Here is a 19531-nt window from a genome sequence, read left to right as displayed (position 1 = left end):
GGGCCAATGAAAAACAAGGAGTGAGGAGGGTCTCTTAATATATATATATATATATACCTCCCTCCCTCCCCCTCCCCCGCGGTTCTCAAAAGAACAAGGTTCTGCGTGACATTTGGGTCATCGTGTCAGAAGTGTCACAATTTCCATTTCCCAAGTGAGAAATCCAGCAGTATTCAATCAGATCTACCTGATGTCAAGTCCGAGCTCCAACACTGTCCTCCCAAACCCACTCATAACATCCCACCAGTTTGGTTGTAAAGCCAAATGGTAGTGCCCAGAAAGAGCATATGACAGGCATAAGCTACCTGACAAGAAGCCTGGTAAGGGAGGAGAGATCCATTGGCTCGGGTTTGAGGATGACCCGAAGTTAACTGAGCCACGGAAGCCTTCGGTAATGACCACAAACAGCTCTGTTCAGTCTTTGTGCTTGTCTGCAGTGACTACATTTTTGTTAGAGGTGCCTTCGGAGGCCAGAAGAGGACTTCCGATTGCATGGATCTGGAGTTACAAGCAGTTTTGAGCTGCAGGACACTAGTACTGGGAACCGAACTTGGGGCTTCCTGAAAAGCAGTGACTGCCCTTAGCCACTGAGCCATCTTTTGAGCCTCTTTATGAGTCTTAAAGGCACGTCAAGGTATGGATTATTTTTTTCTCTGATAGATTACACATGGATATTGCTATATCTTGTATTTAAATTTATCATCAGAACTCTTGGGTAAACAGAACACCACGTAGAGCTTCTGGTCTTCCCAGGCTCGCTCATGCCGCTCGCTTGAAAACTACAGTTCCCAGGATTCTGCCTGGCCAGGTCCGAGAGGCGGGTCCCGAGGCCCGCGCACGCGCCGCGTTTCCCGAGTTTGAGCTCGCCACCAGGGCAAGCACACTGGGAACACCTGCAGTACCCGGGCGGCAGGTGGGCAGCGCGGAGTCTGTGGCGCAGCTGGGCCCCGGGCTCGGAGCGGACGGGGCGCAGAGCCCGGCTTCAGGTGAGGCGCCGGGCCCTGGGCTGCAGAGGAGGCCGGCGGGCTTGCGGGACCTAGGGCGGTAGACGCCGCCCGCAGCAGGCGCCGAGGTGGGAGGGGTGGGCCTGAACCGCCGGCCCCGATGGCGCCCTGCACCTTTCATCTGGAGCCTTCACGGCCGCTGACATTCGGAACGCACACACTCGTGCCTGGGAAAGAATGGTGCACATTTGGCACAGGTGGCGTGAAGCAAGGAGAGATGAGCGTGGGGGCCTGGGCTGTGCCAGCTGCGTTTGAAGCGGCGCCTAGGTCGGCCTTTGCTGACCCCTAGGCAGTTGGGGGCTCCGTAGGGAACCACCTGGGCGGACGACGGAGTTAGGAGTTTGTCTGCTTGACAATTGGGGGGTGATGGGAACCACTAACGGACGACCCTGAAGACCCGGCTTGCCTGTAGGAACCGGTCTTCTCATCATTAGTAGGAGTTCGGGGTCAAAGTTTGAGACCCTCCACAAGAATCATGCTGCCCGTGGTGAGCAGCCAATATCTCTGACCTTATGCCAGCCAGCCCGCGGAGCTTGTTGGTGTAGATGATTTTAGGCTTATGGGACAGGTAGCTATGAGCACAGTTCATTTTCCATGTGGCACTGGACAAATCTTGGCTCCTTTACCGGCCATGTCCCTTTAATTAACTCATACACTTTCTCTGGTCCCTTCCTTCATCCTCTGTAAGACAGAGTAAGAAAAAAAAAAGTCTTCGAAAAGTTGCTGTGAGGATTCCATGAGGTAATGCTGGCGAAGCTTTCTGTCTGGATTCTGAACACAGTGGATGCATCCAGTGTTAGCAAGCACGACCACCAACTACGTAGAAAAGGAAAGTTGGAGTTCAGGTTCCCAGTCCTGTCTTTTCCACAACCTAGCTGCTCTCAGGCTTCTAGGATCAGCCCACCCTTTCACATGGATCTGAGTTCCAACTGGTGTCAGAGTTAGGAGAGAACTGGGTCCCTTATCCTCAGAGGTGAGAGCTGAGAGCTGAGAGCCCCTGAGGGCCTTGAGAAGGGAGGGAGCTGGTGAGTGGATTCCCCCTGGTGGAGCATCCTCCTGATGTGCCGGACTGGACTGTCGCGACTGGTCAGTGTCTTGTTTGTTTGCTGAGGATAGGCCCAGAGCCTCGCACGCTGAGGCGTGCTGAGCAGACGTTCCACTACACTCGTTCACTGTCTTTGCTTTGATTCACAGTCTCATTAAGCTTCCCAGGCACACCTAAACTGTGATCTTCCTGCTTCATCCTCCCCAAGCCGACGACATGTTTCTAACCAACCTTGGACTTGTGGTTGGCAAGTTCTTGCTTTCTGAAATAGCAATAATAAGCAAAGGCTTCTAGAGAATATTAAATTACTCAACACTGTTCCCCAGAGGCCTTGTCAGCCACCTCAGCATGGTTGTCTGGAGGGACACTGTCCCTCAGGAATTGATAAAATGATCCCCAGAGTTTTTTCAAGTTGGGTGAGAGATTCGGGAGGGAAGGAAGAATCTAGACATGCTGCCATGGGCTTTGCAATTCAGGCTTGAGTTTGAACTTCAGCCCCATCCCATGATAGCTACAGTGTGCTGAACAATGCATGTAGCAGTTCCAAGCATATGCCCTTTAGTGGGTTTCATAATACCTACCTGAGGTTGTAGCAGGGATGAGACCACATGTGCAGAGCTTAATGTGCTGCCTGCATAGAGTGAGAAGCAGTAAGTGGGTTTTTATAGTGGTGGTGTCGTAGAGAGTTGGATAATTGCCAGGCACAGAGCTTTGCTTCTGTTGAATCCCTGGGTCCACAAACCTGGGACCTCCAACCTGGGAATAGTGTAAGTGTCCCGTCTCAGACCAGGAAGCGGAGTCTGGAGCAGTTATAAATTGGTATTGTTTGGCTGCTAAGCAGTAGGGCTGGAACTCACCTGACATCTCCGATTGCCATTACATCCTCCTCTGCTGCTTCTGTACTCAACTGTCCTGGGTTAGGGCTTGACTCCACATGTCCTGCTGTCCCATGAATCACCATGGTCCTCGGGTGGTCCCCGGGGTGAGGCCAGGGCTGAGGCATTAGGATGGGGCAGCCTGCAGGAAGGCCTCCTTAGCTCTGGACCCTGTGGGTGGGAGAGTCTGCAGCATGGGTAGGACCTAGAAGGCTTGCTTGGGGGCGGGGGAAGCCTTGATTATCTGCTGGAAAAAAAATGAGAGCCATGTGCATCTCTGGCAGAACCCTGTTTGGGGAGCAGAGCTTTTCGGATGTGAGGGAGTCCTGTGCTGAGTTCCCATGTAACCACTGTATCCCTGGCTGCCTGACAGACCTCACTTACAAAGACTCGGGGGAATTCATTTTCAAGGGCTCTTTTAGTTCTGAAAGGTGGCGGTTTTGTAACTGTGTATTGATGGCTTAACCTTCTCAGCCCAGCACTGAGGCAGTAGGAATAATTGTCACCCCAGCTCCATACAGTGAGAGAATAGCCACAGCTTCCTAAGCCACCAGCCACAGTCAGGTGTTTCCTCTGCTGGCTGGGTGAGTTGCTAAGTTACCATCGAAGGCCTGTGGGTCTATGTTTCCAAAGCCTTCCATATCTGCTCTGCCCTTGAGTCAGAAAACCTCACTGCTGTGAATTTTGCCCTGCTCCAACGCTGGAGACTCTGTGACAGCTGGGCATGCACGGGACTTAAAAAACAACCTCAGAGTCAGAGTTCATATCCTGGCGACCTCAACTGAGCTATAAGACCTGAAGGTGCAGTTTTCTCATATTGAGAGAAAATTGTGGTCTGGGGTTGTAGTTCAGTGGTTTGCCTAGATCATAGGCCCAAGTTCAAACCCCAGCACCACCACAGGGAGTTGGGAACCACGCCCAGCCCCCTGCTGCTCCTCCACCCCACCCCCAGGCCAGGCCTGGCCTCAGCAGATGAATCGAGGTAGTGGTCCAGTTGGCCTTACCCCTTTGCACTGGAGGCCAGCAGTCTCTCCCTGATCTGGCCCAGAACATGGATGAATCTCATTTTCTCTGGCTTCTCACATTCTTGCCAGTATTGCCCTCAGGCCCAGTGTGTCTATAGGCAAACCAGGTCTTCCACGCTGCCCGTGCCAACACTTGGCCTTTCTCTCCACTCTTTAGAACAGCAGTGGGCATTTCTTGCCATGCAATGAGCACTTGGGCCTGAGTCACGCCTCAGGAAAGAGGTCACGACCCTGGCCTGCTGAATGAATCTCTACCATTGTTGACATTGTAGTGCAGGCTTTCTGTGGATTGCCAGCTCACTCCTGATGAACCATACCCAGGGGCCTCAGAGGAGGTTTGAGCAGGGACCAGGGGACCCCCTGAGGTGGCTTCAGGAGCTACCCACAGCTGTGTAGGAGGGTGACGCAGCAGCTATTCTAAGGGCCTAGAGAAGCTATCCAGGCTTTTCTCAAGAGGCCAGCAGGATTACATGGCACCGCCAGTGTCCCTCACTGAAGGCTGTTCAGACCACCACCCTCTTACCTGGCCTTATCTTGCACTGCATACACGCCACAAACAATGGTGTCTGCATAGGCTGGGGTAGCTTTTCTAGAAAGTCTCAAGAATGGACGCTGACTCCGTCTGCACTGTCCCAGAACTTCAGCTTGAAAGTCATGTTAGCGAAAGCTGGAGTCAGCACCATTGAGCCTTTGGTAGTGGGAGGGGATCCAAGGCTGGATATAGAAATTCATTCAGAAGATTGTGGAGTTTCATAATGATGTTAGAGCAACTTCACATTGAAACTGAGGGCATGGCAGAATCATCTGGAAGTTTTATTAAAACGTGGGTTCTTAGGTCCAATTGAAAGATTCTGGGTCATTCGTATGTGGGCCACAGACTTAGAAGGAGTTGTACCCCACATCTAGAGCAAGCTCTAGAACCCTGTAGGGGTCCTGGGGCTTCCTTTCCCTGGGGAAATGGCCTGTCTCTTTACTGTCCTATATAGGGTACAGTTTCTAGACCCTTCCCCACCTGGGCTGCCTCAAGGTGAGTGCCTCACAAAGATTCATAGAGTGAACTCAGGGGTCAAGAGTGTAGACCCTGATATGAAGAAACACCGGGTAAACCCAGATTGAGACACATGTTAGAAAATATCAGTCTGGCTTAAAAATTGTTAAGGTTGGGGCTGGAGAGATGGCTCAGAGGTTGCTCTTGTAGATAGCCAGAGTTTGATTCCTAGCACCCACATAGTGGTTCATAACTATCTGTAACTACTCGCAGAATGTCCCATACCTTCTCTGGCTTCCATGGGAAACCCTCATACACACACACACACAAAACTTTAAAGAAACCGTCAAGCTCATAGAAAAGAAGCTGTCCCAGATTGGGAAGTAAGATGTGACTTTTCATCCTGAATTGGATTTTGAATACAGCATACACTGACAGAAATAGTATCAATATTAATGTTCTTAACTTGCATGATATAAGAGAAACATAGACTTAAGTAGTTATGGCTAGAGGGGACGATGTCAGCAGATTTTTCTCGGTTGTTTTGTGTGACACAAAGTCTTGCTAAGTATCCAGGCTGGTCTTTTTGTTTTTTGTTTTTTTTGTTTTTGTTTTTCAAGACAGGGTTTTTCTGTGTAGCCCTGGCTGTCCTGGAACTCACTCTGTAGACCAGGCTGGCCTCGAACTCAAAAATCTACCTGCCTCTGTCTCCCAAGTGCTGGGATTAAAGATGTGTGTCACCATTGCCCGGATCCCAGCTTTTTTGTTTTGTTTTTTTTTGTTGTTGTTGTTTCTCCAGGCTGGTCTTAAACCTCCCATCTCCACTCCCAAATGCCAGGGTTGCACGTATATGCCACCCCACCTGGCATCTAGTTTATTTTTAAATAGTTCAGAAAAGAGTTTATATGTGACAGAGCATGATAAATGTGTTGACTTAGGGAAGAACTGGACAACAATAAAGCAGAGGTTTTCATGATGGATTCATTCTCACTGGGGTCTAAGTCCCATGTGACATGGATATTTTGGGGACTGAGTAGTCCCTATAAGGATTGTTTGAGGGTTTTTTTTTTTTCCTGCACTTTCCCTTTAAGAACTTGGAATATCCTATTCATTGTGCCCTGTGTGAGCCTAATGGGTTCACACTCTTCCTTTCCCACCTTCAGCCCTATGTGTGACCACAGTGGTGCTCCGTCACCACAGAGGTGGTCGAGTCAGCTTCGAGTGACCCATTTGTGTCAAGCAGAGGTGGGCACCAGGCCATGAGCAGATGTCTGTATCAGTAGAGAACACGACCCTGGTGAGAGGGTTGTAGGCCATCGGGAGGCTGAGCCCACATGTGGCTCTGGCTCACCCCAGCCCTCCTTCCTTCAGCACAAGCAGGGCAGGGCCTAATCACCCATTACACCAGAGCAAAGGAGCCTTAGTCCCTTCGGGGTTTTTCCTTTAGGAGTTGGAACTCATTCATGGTCACACTAGCTGCTAACACTGGATTCATGCGCCTGCTCTGAGTTCAAGGGGGCCTCTCCCAGGTCAAGATATTAGCATATGAATGTGAATGGGGCAGGGTGTGAGGGGTTGAGAGGGGGCTCAGTGGTCAAGACCCCTTGTTCTTGGCTCACTAATATCTGTATCTCTGGATCCAGGGAAACCCAACACCTCTGACCTCCACGGGAACTGCACTTTTGTGCATACAAACATTTAAAAATAAAAGGAAAATCTAAACGCAAAACAAAAGCTGCAAGCACATGAGCTCAGAAGTGCTTTATGCACCTTCTTAGTTAAGTGCTAAGTGTTACGAGGACACTGGGGTTGCCTGGGTCATTCTGAAGGGGAACTGCTCTCAGGAACACCAGTGTGCTTTACACGTGTGTAATTTCCCACAGCCTTAGGTTCACATGTAGTTTTGGTGCACATACAACCATCATATAATACATACCAGGCTGTGTGCTACCAGGTGAAGTGGGAGGTTGGGGGAGACTGTTCTTAGGGCAACCTGACCTGGTGGAGCGAGCATGTTTGGTGAATGTACCCACTCAGAGTGAAGGGACATCCACGCCCTACCCAAAGTGTCCATAGTTCACTAATAAACACTTGCAGTGTTTAGGCTATAAGTTTTCCTCAGTGTCAAAGCAAGGATGCTGCCGTTTTCAGTTACAAATGTGGAAAGCTTTTAGACGTTAAATTGCTGTAATGTTAGTGTAGAACCTTGCCAGGAGCCCTGTTCTTGGGGGAGCGACCAGTGAACAGCTGTTTCTGACAGTCCTGCAGCTCTTTGGGCCAGAGCGTAGGAGTGGATGCACACCTGATTCCACCAGGTGGTGTGAGGCCAGCCGTCCCATCTTGTTTACATGGTACAGTTGCCAGAAATTATAGATGAGGGCTTTTCACGTTTTACCTGCAGGACAGACTGAGCTGTGTGGAAGCCCTGACTATGATCATTAACGTTGGACTTCCAACCTCCAGTACTGTGAGGAAGTTTCTGTTTACGGCCCCGGCCCATGGTGCTTAGCTGCTACAGCCTCAGGTGGACACCAGGCTCTGAGCAGATGTCTGCTGCCCTGCCAGACTCTCAGGGAGCTGAGCTGTGACTGCCTCCAACGCCGGCCGCAGGTCACGTGGTCTGCCCTGCTTTCCCCTTTCCCACTGGTTCCTGATCTGTGAGTTTGCAGCCTGTACTCTCATCTAGGAATCCTGAGACGGACGCTTCCTCCTTATCAGACTGTAAGGCCCGTGTGACACCGAGTCACCAGCACCTGTCACTGCATCTGGTGCTGGCCAGGGCATTCAGGAAATGGAGCCTCTGTCTGTGCTAGATGCCCAGGTGAGTCCTGTCAGCACTAGATGCTGCCCTCACCTCGTGACTGTCTGCATGTGTCAGCATTAGAGTTAAACAAAGTCACCTGGGGTCAGTGGGAAGCATTTTTATGGCTGCCTGTATTTAAGGGCTTTGTGAGCATATTTTTAAATCTCCTCTTCATTCGTTTCCTTTCTTAAAAAAAGAAAGAAAAAAACCCATTCTATCAAGCTTTGACCTGGTTGAGCCACTAAGCTGAATTCATCCTAACCACACTTCCGCTAAGGTTTCCAGCTGTAACAGTAGGAGGGCGACAGTGCCCAAGTCCCTAGATGAGGAGAGAGGTTTGAAGAGGGAAAGGAACAAGGCCAGGCCACGAAGCCCATTCTCAGCATAGTCTGCAAGTGACCACGTGGTCCCGTGAAGCAGAGGGAGCAGCAGGTGGGAGTCACCAGCAGCTGTCACTGCTCCCCAGCACGTGGGCCCTGCTCTGGCCCAGAGTCAGATCAGGCCTCCCCTGCCACAGTAAACGCTGAGGCCAGAAATGTCCTCCTGATTCGTGTCTAGCACATGCACAGGCTTGGCCATGCAGAACCTTACTTCCTGTTCCGTTCACATTGGCTTAAGACTCTGGACTCTGTTCCATAAACACACACACTCTCACACATGCACACATTATCACACAATTTACATGTCTTTTTTATTAAAGATATTTATTATTATACATAAGTACACTGTAGCTGTCTTCAGACAATATCTTTAGACATAAATTTACACATGCATATATACTGGGTATGCATGTATATATGTATATGTATACATGCAAGTACACACATACTGTACCAGTCACCTCCACACACACACTGGCTTGTACAGACGATCAGTGGGAAGTAAGATTAGCTAGCTGTGACCCACCCTGTGCTGCCCTGCAAAGCAGGAATACTGGTTCAGCAGTCCTGGCTGGTGTCCATTCTGCTATTGGTAGCACACTGTGCTGTGGTTGATAATGTTCAGTGTTGGGCCTGTCCCCATCCATCCAGCGCCTGCCATTGGGATGATGGAGGAAGTAAGCTAAGGTCTTTTGTCATGAAAGACTTGAGGACACAACTCTCCACTGAGTCACAGCTCCAGGCCTCAGCAGGCATTTTTGAGGGATTTTGTCTCCAAGGTGATTCTAGATTCTGTCAAGTTGCCAATAAAGACTCAGCGAGAGCTTGGCTTCTCGTGGAGATGGAGTGTGGATTTGTCTCTCTGCAGCTTTCAAAGGGCACTGTACTCTGCCTCACCTGGATGTCATCCTTGGCTCTTTGCTCCTCACCTCTCCTGGAAGGAAGGTCCATTGCATAGGCCAGGCTGTTGCACACAGCAACCTGGCAAGGAATATAAGTGGTGCTTTTCCAGCTCCCCCTTGCCTAGGACCCCCACACTAGGGAGAAGGGTCCTGAAAATGACCTGACTCAGGCCATGGCTCTGCGCCTCCCTTCTATAGTGAGCATCTTTTCCATGTAGGAAGTTTGTTTCTAGGGGTCTGGTTTCATTGGGTAAAGTGGCCCACGTTTGAATTCTCAGCACCCAGATAAAAGCTGTGTACAGGGGCTTGTGACATCTGTAATCCCAGTGCTGGGGATGGGCATGGGAGCCAGACAAGGACGTCACTCGGTAGTTAACACTATTCTTACAAAGAGCCCAAGTTTGGTTCCCGGTTCCCATATGACAGCTCACAGCCATCTGTGACTCCAGTTCCAGAGCATTGCATGTCCTTTTGATCCTCCAAGGGCATCATATACTTATATGTTGCACAGCTGTATTTGCAGGCAAAACACTTATACACATAAATGAAAAGATCACTAAAAGTTAAAATGGAGAGTGATCAAGGAAAGTACTTGTCATTGACCATTGGCCTCCACAGGCATGTGCACATATGTGCATGCACACCCTCACATGTTTACACACTTATCACACACAAGTTTGTTTCTGAAAAGTTTATTTACAGCCCTCTCCCTCCTTGAGAACAGAGCAGAGGAGGAGGGGCCAGAGAAACTGCTTTTGTCAAGGAGCAGAGTCGTGGTTTGAGCCGAGTAAAAGCTCTGAGCCATTTCTCCTCAGAATAGTATTGAGATTGGAGCTGGCACATTGAAACGTCTCCACCCTCATCCAGGCTTGCTTCTACACTGTCTCCATACCAAGGCTTGGTTGGGGAAATCTTCAGGGAAAAGTCACAACCCCCAGCCTGCAGTCAGGGGGACTGTGCAAGGGAATTACACATCCCTTACATGGGGGGACTGTGCAAGGGAATTACACATCCCTTATGTGTGTGTGGGGGTGCTTGTGCAAGGGAATTACACATCCCTTACATGGGGGGGACTGTGCAAGAGAATTACACATCCCTTACGTGGGGGGGCACTTGTGCAAGGGAATTACACATCCCTTACATTGGGGGCGCTTGTGCAAGGGAATTACACATCCCTTACATTGGGGGTGCTTGTGCAAGGGAATTACACATCCCTTACATTGGGGGTGCTTGTGCAAGTGAATTACATATCCCTTACATGGGAGGCACTTGTGCAAGGGAATTACACATCCCTTACATGGGAGGGTGCTTGTGCAAGGGAATTACACATCCCTTACATGGGGGGTGCCTGTGCAAGGGAATTACACATCCCTTACATGGGGGGTGCCTGTGCAAGGGAATTACACATCCCTTACATGGGGGCGCTTGTGCAAGGGAATTACACATCCCTTACATGGGGGCGCTTGTGCAAGGGAATTACACATCCCTTACGTGGGGGGCTCTTGTGCAAGGGAATTACACATCCCTTATGTGGGGGGGTATTCTGAATTAGGGTTCCTTTTTCTGGTGTAATACAGGCAGGGGTTTTGTTTTAGGTGTGATTGTCTTGGGTGCCACATATGCTAAGACACTGAGCAGGGCCTGGCTGGAGGGCTCTTATTTTAAGATGTACATGGATGTACTTGGATGGCCTTGCCCAAGCTGGAAACAGGCAGATAAGCTCTTCTTTCTTCATGTGAAATGTCCATCACAGACCCTCATGCCACCCAGAGCCTGTCTGTTAGGAAGCTCAGGGCACTTGGAGCCCAGAGGGTGGGTGTCTCCTTTGGTCTTCACAGCATGCTCACCTGCAGAGCATGCATAGGTTTTCAGGGTCAGTGAGTGGAAAAAAAAAATGTTTTCCCAGGTGGCTCTGGCCTCTCATACAAGTAGCCTTCGCAGACTCCGATTTCCTTTGATTAAAGCTCTCCCTGCCTCTGTCTGATACCTTGGTTCTGCCAAGACTTTTATTTTAATCTTGCTGACTTAAGTAGAGTGTTACAATACAGTTGGAGTGGGTGTGGGGTCATGCAGGAGAATGTGGGAAAGACGAAGGATTTTATCATGACCACTGACTGCCCCACACCTTAGCGCTCCACAGTGACAAAGTGCGGGCCCATTAGAAAGGATAATCTAAAGCCAGGGTGGTGAGCAAGTCTGTGTCTGTCCTCAGTCCTGGTTTACTGTGTGAATGTAGGTAGTCAGAAAGGCTAGCCCACAGAGCCTCAGCCTCACCCCAGTGGGTGAGCCCAGACCCCTTGGAGAATAAACCTTCGTACAGTCCCAGCAGGGAGGAGTGTGGGATAGCTAAGCTACACTCAGTCGTTTGGTTCCAGTCACTTGGCCTTGGTTTGGGCTGCTTGAGTATGTAGCAAAGTCAGTCCACCCCATGCTTTAGACCACAGGAGGTTGTGGCAGAATGTTTTCTCTATTCTCAGAGCTTCCCATTTCTCCCCTTCCTTATCTGTCCTACCCTCTACCAGCACCATATTGGAAGGCCATAGGACAAATACTCACATCTAACTAGAAATACCTTCCATCTTCTGAGGGTCCAGAAACAGCCAAGTCCTGTGTCCCTTCTTTCCCCCAGGGTCTGACCCAAGTTTCTGGCTTTCTCCTGCAGTCCCACTTCTCTCCAGCAGATGGCACTGGTGTCAAGCTGCTGATGCTCTGTAACTGGTTTGCTGTGTCATGCGGTTTCTAAGGAGATTGGGAAGGAGGGGTGTCACAGGGATATAGGTGCAGCATCGTTCTGCTGGGGCTGAGCACATCACTCAGAGAGCTGTGCTCTCCTGTCAGGTGCCTGTCTGTGATAAGCCAGAGCCCCAACTCAGTGTGGCTTCAAAGATGAAAGTTCTCTCACAACAGGAGACTTGGAGACATCAGGATCCCTGTCTCTCCTGCTGTCTGTGCCCTCAAGCCAGTTTGCTTGTGATTGGCAGCCATGAGACACCCCTTTTCCTCCTGTCCATTGGGTAGGAACACAGACTGGCTTCTTTACCTAATCTGACCAGTGCTTCTTAGACAGTGTGAACATACCGAGGGACTCCTTAGGAAGAGTGGACAGTGACAGAAATGACCATCTCACTGCTGGCCTAACCTGGAGACCCAGGAAGCAAGGGTGGGTACTGCCTCAGTCCAGGGTGCCTGAGTGGTGCTCAGCCTTGGCTCTGGATCATGAAGGCAGGAGAGTGCCCAGGGTGCTTATGTGGGCCTTTATTGACCATCAGGTGTCCCAACCCTTTCCCTTACCCTTGGAGGCCTTGCCTCTTGGGGAACCCAACTGAATGAAATGGTTCTTTTTGTACATCAGAAAACAGCTGGGTGCCAGAATTTCAACCAGTATATCACCTCTGACCACCAAGGCTGCGGGAACACTTGCTCTTACTAACAGGTGCCTGAATTCCAAAAGAAAGGCCACCTGGGAGGCCGAGTGAGTGAATGTATCTGGCCATTAATCCCCAAATGCCTCAGCACTGGCACTAATCACTACAAATGTAAGGAGTTCTGTTGGAGCTACATGTTGGCCCAGACTCTGTACCTCACTGAAGTTCTGCAGGGCTCAGGTGGTGGCAATGTCTCTCCTCCATAGCACAAGTGTGTGTAGCACGCTCCTCTTGGCGTGGTCAGAGGCTGTTGAAGCCACAAGGCGCTTTACCTCGAGGCATAACAGATTCAGCCAGCTGCTGCTATTGAAAAGGGGCAGGGAGGGTTCATCCAGGTAGAGGCAGCTGAGTGATGCAGGTGTAATTAGAAAGGTAACATGTACCCATGAACACACACACATACAAAAATAAAACTTAAAAAGCCTAGGACCTGTAATTTTACTCACGCCATGCTACCAGGGAGCTTTGTTGAAGAGGTAGGGTGGAGGAAGTACACCGTGGGACTGTGCTGTGACTCCTGTCTGGGTTGACTCCTCTCTCTCACTCTTTGCAGGTTCTTTCTGGTCCTCCGGTACACTTAGGGATGGATGGGTGAAGTCCACCCCGGCTGTGGCACTGCCCAGCAGCCATCATCTCGCTGAGGCCCTCTGGTGGCGATAGGATGCACCTCTCTGCGGTATTCAATGCCCTCCTGGTATCAGTGCTGGCTGCGGTCCTGTGGAAGCACGTGCGGTTGCGGGAGCATGCGGCCACGCTAGAGGAGGAGCTGGCCCTTGGGCAGCAGTCCCTGGATCCAGTCCCAGGACTGAAGATCGACTACCCGAAGGCCCTGCAAATCCTCATGGAGGGCGGCACCCACATGGTATGTACAGGCCGTACTCACACGGACCGCATCTGCCGCTTCAAGTGGCTCTGCTACTCCAATGAGGCCGAAGAATTCATCTTTTTCCACGGCAACTCATCTGTGATGCTGCCCAACCTGGGCTCCCGGCGCTTCCAGCCGGCCCTGCTGGACCTGTCCACTGTGGAGGACCATAATGCCCAGTACTTCAACTTTGTGGAGCTGCCTGCTGCAGCCCTGCGCTTCATGCCAAAGCCAGTGTTCGTGCCTGATGTGGCCCTCATCGCCAACCGCTTCAACCCCGATAACCTCATGCACGTCTTCCATGATGACCTGCTCCCCCTCTTCTACACACTGAGGCAGTTCCCCGGCCTGGCCCAAGAGGCCCGGCTCTTCTTTATGGAGGGATGGGGCGAAGGCGCCCACTTTGACCTCTATAAACTCCTCAGCCCCAAACAGCCGCTGCTACGTTCGCAGCTCAAGGCACTAGGCCGACTGCTCTGCTTTTCCCATGCTTTCGTGGGCTTGTCCAAGGTCACCACCTGGTACCAGTACGGCTTTGTGCAGCCCCAGGGCCCAAAGGCTAACATCCTGGTCTCTGGCAATGAGATCCGGCAGTTCACGCGCTTCATGACTGAAAGGCTGAATGTGAGCCACGCGGGGGCGCCCCTGGGGGAGGAATACATTCTGGTCTTCAGTCGCACCCAGAACAGACTCATCCTGAACGAGGCAGAGCTGTTGCTGGAGCTAGCACAAGAGTTCCAGATGAAGACAGTGACGGTGTCCCTGGAGGACCACACCTTTGCTGACGTCGTACGGCTGGTCAGCAACGCCAGCATGTTAGTCAGCATGCATGGGGCCCAGCTAGTTACGGCCCTCTTCCTGCCCCGAGGGGCTACTGTGGTTGAACTCTTCCCTTACGCTGTCAACCCTGACCACTACACCCCCTATAAGACGCTGGCCACGCTGCCTGGCATGGACCTGCAGTATGTAGCCTGGCGAAACATGATCCGGGAGAACACAGTCACACACCCTGAGCGACCCTGGGACCAAGGGGGCATCACCCACCTGGACAGGGCTGAGCAGGCCCGCATCCTGCAGAGCCGAGAAGTCCCCCGGCATCTCTGTTGCCGGAACCCAGAGTGGCTGTTCCGAATCTACCAGGACACCAGGGTGGACATCCCATCCCTTATGCAATCCATTCGGCGTGTGGTGAAGGGCCGGCCGGGGCCGCGGAGGCAGAGGTGGGCAATCAGCCTGTACCCAGGCAAGGTGCGGGAAGCTCGATGTCAGGCGTCGGTGCAGGGTGCCACTGAGGCCCGCCTGTCTGTGTCCTGGCAGATCCCGTGGAACCTCAAGTACCTGAAAGTGAGGGAGGTGAAGTACGAGGTGTGGCTTCAGGAGCAAGGGGAGAACACGTATGTGCCTTACATGCTGACCCTGCAGAACCACACCTTCACAGAGAACATCAAACCTTTTACCACCTACCTGGTGTGGGTTCGCTGCATCTTTAACAGGAGCCTCCTGGGACCTTTTGCAGATGTGCTGGTGTGCAGCACGTAGCCAGCAGGCCATGCCAGGCCTGGGGAGGGTAACTCTTGCAGCTCAGCTTTCCCAGGTCCGCAGTTCTGCCAGCAACTGTGGTGATTAATTATCTATTTATTGAGTAGGCTTGCACTAAGCCTGCTTCCCGATGTATGCAGTTTGCAGAATCCTCTAGCTCTGAAGAGATGGTGCCTGCCCCCTGTGCCGCCCTGATCACCCCCACCCAGGAGGAGTCCTTTAGTGGTGAGGAGGCACAGCGGGTTCCAGGAATCTGTCCTTGCTAATAACCATGCTGTTTCCTGCTGCAGCCTTGGTGCAGGTCCTGGCTTCTAGAAACAGTGGTCATGTGGTTGCGAATTTCATCTGTAGCTGAGTGACAGGTGTGTTTGGAGCAGTCATTAAATGATGATGAACATCTTGCCCAAGTCTTTTCTGATGCCTTATTAGCATGCATGAATTATACCTCAGAATAGATTTCATGCAATGTTTTGGGGCATATTTATAATGCGCTTCAATATTGTTCACCTCATCAACCTTTCCTGCAAAAAGAAGGCCTGATGGAGCTGACAGAAGCGCCATAGGCATGAAATTATTTAGAAGATAATTTTGTAGGTGTGTCATATCCATGAAGCACGGCGGTAGCTTCCCCCTGAGAGAGAGCCCATGCCCTCCCCACCCACAGGCTTTTGAACAGGTTCTAGCATCAAACCTGAGTTCCCTCCTGTGGAATGGTTCTCAAATCCAACCAGGAGGTAGTTGGCTTCCCCATAACTGACCTGCCCCTGTAGCGTCAGTCGGCCCATCTTGCCTGGCTGTTTGCTATTATCTGCAGCCACAAAAGGTGGTTGACATGCCCCCGCCCAGCAGCCTGCGTAACACTTTATACTGAGGGCTAGTGAGCAGAGAGGAAGCTCCAGTTCCATCTTGATTTCTCTGTGTCCTCGGACAGGTGTTTGGTGTTTTCAGCAGAAGGGTGTCATCATCTTATTCTGGTGGGCAACAGGCGATTGCCTATATTTGGGACTGATCTAAGGAGCCAACTTAAGCTACAGCTCTTAGAGACTTTGGGCACGTCTTACTGGATAGCAAGAAGCAGAGTTGGTAGTCCGTACTTTTAATTTTGTTTGTCAAAGGAGAAGACACTAGGTAGGATAGTGTCAGGACTGTGAAGGGAGAATGCTGGGTAGAGCTCATTTGATGTGCCAGATGTGTGGGCAGTGCCTCTCGCCGGCAGTGAAGAGGAGAGCATCCGTGGGGGATATTCATAATACCCATGCTTGACCTGGATAGCACCTGGCGGTGTGTTCTCCCTGGTCATAGTGAAACCATAGATGTGCTCTCATTAAAGTCAGGAGAGAGATGTGCACATGGCTGAGCCTTTTTTAATCTCAAAAGACAAAACAAAACCCAACCAAAGTCCTAAACAGCATAAATAAGGAGAAATTAAAATATAAAATTGAAAATTCGGTTTTCTTCTGAAAGACTATTAAGAGGCATATAAATATTTATGTAGAGGACTTAAAGAGAGAACCCAGCAGAGGTCCGGGGATGAGGCAGCTCACAACCATTGTAACTCCAGTTCCAGAGGCCTCAGTGACTTCTCCTGTCTTCTGCAGGCACTGTGTGTGTGCAGTGCACAAATGTACATGCAGACAAAACACTCATACACACAAAAGAGATGTTTAAGTGGATACTTACACCACGAAGCAGAATTCAGTAACTTGGGTTAGAACAGTGCCCAGTTTTGAAGCAGGGACATAGGAAACCCTGTGAGTGCAGCCCAGCACAGTTTACAAAAGGGCCTCTGTGTCTTGGAGTTTATCTGATAAGAGTATACTTTCAGACAGGAACAGAAGAGACTCTTGAATGGAATCTGGGGCAGTGAAACTTAAGTGATCGCTCAACACAGAACTCTCTCAAAGGTGACTCTTACAAATGAGCACTGAAGTAAAGACATCTCAGTGTCCGAAGGAGCAGAGCCTTTCTAAGAAGGCACGAACCCCAGGAGGCTCACAGGCTAAAAGGAACAGCTTCCTATTTCACAAAGGACAAACAGGTCAAATCACAAATGGTAGCCGAGGAGAATCATGGGGAAGTCTAACAGCCAGGGCTGAGGGCAGCTCAGATTCAAAGCTCTCTAGTGCACAATCAAGGAAGGGACAAACACAGAACGGTCGGCCCAAAACACACACAACGTCTAGCATGGAAATAAGATAACGTCTATGGTAATAAGGGGGATTCAGGCTTTATATTTGGCTTCTCCCTGCTGGAGGGACGGCTCTGTGGTTTAGGGCATCTGTTGCTCTTGGAAGGGTCTACAAAGAGGTCTGTTCTCAGCACCTGTCTGAGGTGGCACACAACCACCTGTAACTCCAGTTCCAAGGAATCTGATGTCCTCCCTGGCCTCCACAGTCACCTTCACACATGTGGTATATACTCACAGACATAAACATAAATAAAAGTAAAATTAGTGCCTGGAGAAATGGCTCAGTGGTTAAGAGCACTGCTTGCTCTTCCAGAGGATCCAGGTTCAATTCTTAGCACCCGTATGGCAGCTCACAATTGTTTGTAACTCAAGTCCCTGGGGCTTGACACCCTCCTCTGGCTTCTGCAGACACTAGGTACACACATGGTGCACATATATGTGTGTGTGTGTATGTGTGTGTGTGTGTATGTCAGGGAAAACACCCATGCACATAAAAATAAATTTTGAAATTAAAAAATGAATCTTAAAAACTAGACTTCTCCGGTTGGTATATAGTTCAGTTGGTAGAGTACTTGCCTAGGATGCATGACGTTATTCAGGCATAGACCTACATATCTCCACACACATGTACGCAGCACTGCATGTACATGTGCAGGGAACAGTTCATGGACATTCTTCAACATATTTATTGGTGTGTGGGAGTAAATGCCAGAGCTGAGAATGTAGACTGAAGGCCCTCCACTGTCCCAGCAGGTGACCTGCCCCATGGTGGTGTAGGCTCCTCCAGCTTTGGCTCTCCCTGTTTGTCATCACAGAAATGCTGTCATTGAGAGGGATGCTCACCAGCTGAGGTTTACATTGTGTGAAGTTCTCCAGCAAGGTGTGTTCGGCCCAGATAGCCATGGACTCACAGGTCCTTATCCCTGAACAACGTGAGGTTGTGCTTCTGGATGTGTCTCAGCAGGACCTGTCCTCGCCTCTCCAGTGTCTCAAGGACGTGCTTCAGGCCTGCAGGTCCACCTTGGCTCTCCCAGAACACCTGGTCCATCTGCAGCGACTTGAACAGCAGGTTCTGAAGACACCCTGATGCAAGAACCTTCACAGCGGACTCTGGAAACCTGGACCCAAAGCCCCAGAGCCCGTGCAAGAAAGGAAAGGCATAAGTTAGCTCAGAGTACCCACAAAGGGTGAATCCAGAACTTGCCCAGCTGGGGATGCAGCACAGTCAGCCAGGGCAGTAAAGGCCTGTGCCTGCTAGCTCCTTATCAGAGAAGTCTTGACCTGCTGTGCCCTGAAAGTGGAGGGTAGTTCTCTCAGATGGGTCCCATCCTACAGTGAAGCCTAGACAGCCAACTCGACCACTCTGGGCTCAGCCAGAGACACTTGGGGCCTCAAAGGAGCCTGAGAAGGCTGAGCTGCCCACTGGGAGTGAGCAAGGAGAGGCAAGTCCCCACCTAGTTCTTTCACCCAGATCCAGCATGAGCTCGCCTTCACACACTGAAGCAGGGCAGCTGGTATTGTGCAGGAATTGGAGACCCTCTGGGTATTGAGGGACAGGCCTGCCAACTGTAGCCCCTTTCAGCCTTCTCCAGCCCTCTGTAGCCTCAGATCCAGCTTTGGTTTAATGGACTTTGGCCACCTTAGGAGATGTAGCCAAAGGTCCCACAAGTCTACAGCAGGGCCATCAAGCCTCATCCCTCAAACCTCTACCCAACACCCCAGATCCTCACCCATCTATGCCTTCCAGCAGCCGAAAGTTAAGCTTGTCTTCTGGATGCTGAAGGTTGCCAGCATTGTCTATATACACCAAGTGAGATGGATCACTGCTCCGGACCTTGGAGGAAGAATATGGACAGGGGTGGCTATTTGGTAAGGGCAAAGTGTAATTGGTACCACTCAGTCATTTTCAAGGGACTCCATGAGCATCCTCAGCTGTCTGTGCCACAACTCTCCCACCCCACTTATCCACATGGTCCCGTGGCTGAGGGCTTGCTGTGTACCATCACTGTGTATCCTCCCAGCAGTCTTAGGAGCATAAAACGCTAAGTAATTCACACAAGATCATATAGCTAATAACCATCTAGGGAAAATTCAGACCTGGACCCGTAGCAGGGAGATGTAACTGCACCTACTAAATTGCAGGGCAAGGGGGCATAGCATCCAGTGGGGTCAGAGGTGTACCCGGTGCTCACGTGGCAAGGGACTATGTGTGCATAGGAGACATACCAAGATGTGGACGAGCCGCAGCTCCTCTGGGTTCCGACATTTCTCTCGGAGCCCCTCTTCCACACAGGGGTCTGAGGGCTCAGGCTCAAAACCACAGCAGTAGCGATCCAGGCGGTCGTGGACCTACAGAGAAAGCTGGGATGGTACTTGTCTTCTGCAGACCCAATGTCAAGGCCTCTTGGCTTGCTGGGATCCACTCCAGCACAGGACCACTCTAGAACCTCTAGAACAGTCTCTCTCTCTCTCTCTCTCTCTCTCTCTCTCTC

The 19531-nt window shown here is 50.8% G+C and overlaps 2 protein-coding genes and 1 long non-coding RNA gene across 4 annotated transcripts in view; 1 reads left to right on the top strand and 2 right to left on the bottom strand.

Moving 5' to 3' along the window:
- The first annotated feature begins 824 nt into the window (after window positions 1–824).
- Window positions 825–15253, top strand: Pomgnt2 (protein O-linked mannose N-acetylglucosaminyltransferase 2 (beta 1,4-)). Of its 2 annotated transcripts, none has more exons than XM_031343945.1 (2): window positions 825–986; window positions 13001–15253. In XM_031343945.1, exon 2 carries the CDS (start codon window positions 13109–13111, stop codon window positions 14849–14851), a length of 1743 nt encoding a protein of 580 aa, XP_031199805.1. In that variant the 5' UTR covers window positions 825–986; window positions 13001–13108; the 3' UTR covers window positions 14852–15253. The 2 variants fall into 2 exon arrangements, with proteins under 2 accessions (XP_031199805.1, XP_031199806.1); XM_031343946.1 differs by lacking the exon at window positions 825–986 and adding an exon at window positions 7451–7758.
- LOC116072478 lies at window positions 10597–13133 on the bottom strand. The gene is made up of 2 exons (XR_004111474.1): window positions 11579–13133; window positions 10597–10869 (listed from the first exon to the last, which is right to left on the bottom strand). It is a non-coding gene; the product is annotated as an uncharacterized LOC116072478 (long non-coding RNA).
- Window positions 15254–17708: 2455 nt separating the features above from the next.
- The window catches only part of Gask1a (golgi associated kinase 1A), a 27950-nt gene continuing 26127 nt past the window's right edge, over window positions 17709–19531 (bottom strand). The window contains exons 3-5 of the mRNA XM_031343947.1: window positions 19266–19388; window positions 18770–18873; window positions 17709–18157 (exon numbers count right to left, since the gene is read on the bottom strand). Coding sequence (XP_031199807.1) covers window positions 17947–18157; window positions 18770–18873; window positions 19266–19388 — 438 coding nt within the window. The 3' untranslated portion in view covers window positions 17709–17946. The remainder of the gene's footprint in view (window positions 18158–18769; window positions 18874–19265; window positions 19389–19531) is intronic.

The sequence above is a fragment of the Mastomys coucha genome, unplaced genomic scaffold (assembly GCF_008632895.1).
Source record: "Mastomys coucha isolate ucsf_1 unplaced genomic scaffold, UCSF_Mcou_1 pScaffold23, whole genome shotgun sequence".
In the NCBI taxonomy this organism is placed as follows: Eukaryota; Metazoa; Chordata; class Mammalia; order Rodentia; family Muridae; genus Mastomys; species Mastomys coucha.
This window is presented reverse-complemented; position numbering and strand designations above follow the sequence as displayed.

Coding starts and splice junctions, on each gene's coding strand:
- Pomgnt2 (XM_031343945.1), top strand. CDS start 13,109: ATGCACCTCTCTGCGGTATTCAATGCCCTCCTGGTATCAGTGCTGGCT.